Here is a 5,349-nt window from a genome sequence, read left to right on the forward strand (position 1 = left end):
TCAAGGGTTAGCTGGAGATTACAATGGTAGAGACTATAACAACTTTTAGGACAAGAAGCTGTAGTGTCACTTTTACAATGCTGCCGTACATATCATCAGACATGATAATTAACCTTGCGTGGTCTGATGAAAAATTTACCAAAGACAGTTGTGAACTACACAAATTATTAAACTACATACATTCAAATGCATGACTTATAATAATAATAATAATAAAAATCACTGAATGCTATATATGTATCATTTGTTGTGGTGTTGTCAGAATATATTTGATTCAAGTAACCAACATCTACAATTACTTAAGGCATGTGTGGATCTTGAAGGCATTAAAGATTTTTTTTTCTTTCTTCTCCTCCTCACAAAGGGGATTTCTTCATACAGTTTGTGTTTAAGAACAATATAACAAGAATGTTCTTTAACTATTCTTGTATATGGCATAATAAAGTAATAACATGTAGTGTTTTTCAATGGAAGCTGTTGATGGCTTCAATAAATGTTTTAGCGATGTGCAAAAAATGTTTATTTGATTATCGATTTGATTTATACATAAATTACTCAAAAGGAAACTGACTTTGATGTCATACACAAAATTCACCAAAAAAAAATTTGAAAAAGTTGTGGGTCGTAGAATTAGAATATCTTTATTTTGTAATAAGCACACAAGGGTTCAGAAATGTATTGTTGAACGATAAACATACAGTTTATGTATTATGTAAATTGTTTTCTCATTTTAACAATTATTGAACAACAAAAATCCAAAACTACTGATTATATAGTTTCCATAAAATATTTTTTTAATAAATGTAAGCTTACTTAGAAATCCAAAAATATTACCCATACCTTTTCCATTAAAATCAATAACTGTTACTCTAAATAACATGTCGAGAAATATATGATTATATTGAATCATTTCTCTTTTAATTTCTCGTTATTATAATACTTGTATTCAAAACACTATTTTCCTGGATAGTTTAGAATACCAAGTTATTTTTTATATGCAATTTTTAAAATACAAACTATAATTCTTCTACGTAAAATATTTGATATTTTTATTCCTCTGTATAGGATTTGTTTTTGTTATCGTAATATGAACAAATAATGTGTAATTCCTGGAGTGAGTATGAAATAAACGAAATACTTTTCATAGCAAATTACACCGTTCATCTTGCTGACTCTTTACATCAAAGTTTTAAGCCATTTATCTTTATTTTAAAAAACCTATTTTCATTCAAGAACTGAATAAACAAATGATAAATTGTAAAATAATATAATCCATTAATTTTTTTAAAAGGAAGAAGAGAGAAAAGTGTAATAAAGTGTTTTGTGTAAAGTAAAATTTCACATAAAGATTAATTACTAGTTATGTTCAAAATATTCAAAGTGTGGGTCAAAACGTTTTTATTGCACTATATATATATATATATATATATATATATATATAATGTGTTTGTGTACTATACGTAATTTCTATTCATTACGTTTTATGGATAGAAAGCTGTGTACTAGGTATTACGATACAGTGTCTAGTAGCTTTAATATGTCCTAATTGCATCAAATATTTTTAAGATGCATATACTAACATACGTTTACAGTAGCGTCTTGTGGCTTTATCTACATTATTGCTTATAAAGCCAGTAGTCTAATATTCGAAACAAATTTGTTGTTTTCCTTTTACATCCAGCCCATATGATGATGTCGTTTGATAGTGGCAACATCTGGAACATGTTGTGAGATTGGAATCAACAACTGTCGTCCAGAGTCTGGTGAAGATGCTGTTGAATTACCAGAGCTTGAGGATGAATCTGCTTGCTGATAATCCCCTAGGGGCAATTTCTTACCAGAAATTGGTGGTGGTGGAGGTGGAGGAAGACGAATACGATTTTCGCAATCTACCTTCTGACCACTGCGGGGGCTAGGGGGTACCTCCACCACAGTTGAATCTGAATCCTGAGGCATTTCTACTGTGTGAATGGGGTCGGCCATCACATTAGGTGCAATAATTGGATAGTGACATCTAGAAACATTGGTCATATTCTGTTCTAGGGTTTCAGTAGGTCTTATGGTGTCTTCAGTTACTTTATGTAGTGAGTTCTCAAAAGCAGCGTTATCTATACCACCGTCTACCATGATGGTTTTATTAACATTAATGACTTTAGATGTCATTTTATTTAGATCTTCTCCAGCTTCAAGTACTTGTGGAAGTGACTCATCTTGTCCGGATGTTGATAGCTTTGAATTCTGTATGTCACCCTTATTATCGTGTAATTGCTCGGTAGCTGGGTTGGAACTCTCAGTTAACGTTGAAGTCTGTGATTGGCTAGAGGAGATGGTGTTATCAATTAAGTTTGGAGGCATTATTGTTTGAATTGCTGTTAACTTTTTAGAAGGAGGAAGTGTTCTAGAGGTGTTGTTTGATATAGTTTGTCCACATTGTGATGGCTTTTGGGGAAGTGTCCTGTAAAAATAACCACTTCTAGTTTCATCATCAATGTTTCCTAGTAGAGGAAACATCTGATGGTTCAAACAGTTTTTAACTTGTGTTTCTGGTACTACAGTTATTTTCTCGTTATTTTCCTGGTCACTGACTGACTGTGAAACATTTTGATTTCCCTGATTATCTTTGGAGATGTTTCTTTTACTGGAGTAATTATTGTATAGATAACATTTAGTTTCTTTTTCTGGCTCAAGCTGGTTGATTTCATTAACTGATGAAGAATCACTTTTATCCTCTAAACGTGACTGCTTAAGCTCTGAATTAGGTTCAGGTTTCAACTTTATATTATTTGTATCTTTGAACAAATTCTCTTCAAAAACTGACCTCCAAAGAATTCCTTCCTTACGAATAGTATCGTTTACAGGTGCTATAGTGTGTAGATCAATTTCTTTCTCTAATGATTTCCTTAAGCTATCTGTTCTACCCGTAGAATCTAGGCTTCTGCTACTTCCGATTTGGGATCGTTTGGCATCTGTAATCATTTCTCTCCATTTAGAAGATGGATGATGGTTACCTGACTTCAAAGAAAGTTTATTTTCACTAGTCTTGATGTCAGGAGGAGCTTCGCCTGAGCAACCTTCCACTAATCCGATGTTAAAATCTTTCAACAGTCGTCGTTCTCGAACTTTTATCTTCTTGCAGGTAGCTGAAAGGAAAAATAGTAAATTTTATTGGCTACTAACTATGGCAACGAAAACAATAACGCTGGTATATGAAAACTATAACTTCTATATGTACTTTGTTCTTCCGTATAGAAAGTGAATAACAAAAAATTGTTGATTATCAAAATATATTGGTATATGTACATGTTGTATTCTTTTGGATAGTAGATACTATAATCGTGCTTTTTAAATACAATGGTTGAATACGTTTTATTACAACGATTTTGGAGCCTTAACACATCGTTAAAGCCCATGCTGCAACGTCTGGACGTAGTGCTCCAGCTGGCGACCATGCATATTTACAATAACCTTGAAGCGTAGTTTCCATTGCAAGAATGCTCTGTCGTATAACTATCATGTTGAAAACACCCCCCTCATCCCTACATTCTTTCCATATTCTATCTAGTGTAGTATAAGAATGGTTTCATAGTGACCATTTCGACAATCCAATCACACAGAAATTAATATGCAACTTTACATAGAATGGCATGAATACTCATTCCAATCTCTAGCTGTTTGAGGTATGCGACGGTCTGAATGCCTGTTTCGTGGAAGCAACTTGTGTATAAATCTCTTGTGTTGCTTTTCTAGACAGATGTCCTTAATTATGTTGCTTAGGGATCGTGGACGGTTTTTGCCACGTGGATTTTCAACTGTTACAAGACGCAACAGTTTACTTTCAAAAACTGGGGTACGACTTGTTGCAGATCACTTTTTGGATACCCCAAGGGCACTAAGTTGATCCATATTTCTTTGTTTTCCAAAGAAATTCGTTTTAGGTGGGACTTTTAGTTTAAAATGTAAATCTCCAATCAGAACACATCTTTACGACCTAAGTGTATTAATATTTCCAAAATTGGTCAATTTTCGGGATATCACACTACCTACGAAACTTCAAACAATGTAAAAATGTAGTTCTGACGCATTCCGCGAGTTTACATCGGCAATGATTGTCACGTGCCTTGCTAATCTGCATATTCAAAATCGTTTTAATATAACGTACTCAGCCCTCTATAGCTATAACGCTTTCGCAATGTGCTGTCATTTAATATGTATATATAAAACCACAAAATATTTATTTAGGTTATAATAAACAGAATTTATATATAAATACGCTATTTATAATACCATTATTGATACACGTCTTAGAAGTTTGGGTGTTAACCAAGAAACGAGTAAAATACAGGCAGCAGAGATGAAAGCTTTGAGATCCTATATGGAGTTACTCATGGTGGTATAATAAGAAATGAGGATATAAGGAGGAGCTTTAAGTGGGTTCTGTGCTAGAATGTATAGAGAGGAGCCAGTTTAGGTGGTATGAGTATGTCAAGTGGATAGTTAAAGAAAGATACCCAAAAATACATGTAGTGGATGTTAATCGGAAGAATATCAAGGGTGAGATGAAGACAAAATATTGAAATAGAGGAACAACAGTGAATGAAGTAGGTAGTAGAATAAGAATTGTATCTGGGTAGGAATGTGTGATAAAGTTTTGTAGAGTGATACAGCTGACAGGCTTTAGCCTAACAGAAGGAAGAAGATATATCAATACACCAGAGAGCTAAAACAACGAATAGATTGTTTTGAGCCATTAATGACGATTATAGCTGAAGTTATGTGCGCATAAGATGTCATTGAGATTGAAAATTCCATATCTTTTATCCACAAACAAAATGAAAGTTGTTCAGCCCTTTGGGTCAGTTGTTTTACTAGGGCTTTTAGTTTAAAATATAAACATTTCACTAATAATTAACTAATAAAACACTCACTATGACCATACGAAAACTGAAATTTCGATCACTGTCTATTCTTAACAGCCGAGTCGTTAGTAAGAATATAAAAGTTTTTAGAATTGCTGTCCTCGGCTTCTTCCTTAAACAGATATACCAGCAGTGATTAAAGAAATAAACGGTTTATTATACAGTTTAAGTTTTATTGTCAAATAAAAATAATGTTTTTAGATTGTTCGTAAAAAGAAGTAACTACTTGTATATTATTTTAATATTTGTCTTCAAACTATTTAAGTTTTTCAGCAGCAGCGTATTAAGTGGGGAGATTGGTCTCTTCCCCCCCCCCCCTTCCATGAAATGGCCAGGTGGTTAGGGCGCTCGACTCGCAATCTGTGGGCCGCGGGTTCGAATCCCCCGTTACACCAAACATGCTCGCCCTTTCAGCCGTGGGGGCGTTATAATG

The 5,349-nt window shown here is 33.7% G+C and overlaps 1 protein-coding gene across 3 annotated transcripts in view; it reads right to left on the reverse strand.

The window, feature by feature from the left end:
* Positions 1–1,513: 1,513 nt before the first annotated feature.
* The window catches only part of LOC106458384 (transient-receptor-potential-like protein), a 41,024-nt gene continuing 37,188 nt past the window's right edge, over positions 1,514–5,349 (reverse strand). For 2 of the 3 annotated variants that reach the window (XM_013917892.1, XM_013917894.2), the window contains exon 15: positions 1,672–3,140. In XM_013917892.1, the coding sequence (XP_013773346.1) occupies positions 1,672–3,140 (1,469 nt within the window). 3 annotated transcript variants of the gene reach the window in all.

This window comes from Limulus polyphemus, unplaced genomic scaffold, assembly GCF_000517525.1.
Source record: "Limulus polyphemus unplaced genomic scaffold, Limulus_polyphemus-2.1.2 Scaffold454, whole genome shotgun sequence".
Taxonomy (NCBI): domain Eukaryota; kingdom Metazoa; phylum Arthropoda; class Merostomata; order Xiphosura; family Limulidae; genus Limulus; species Limulus polyphemus.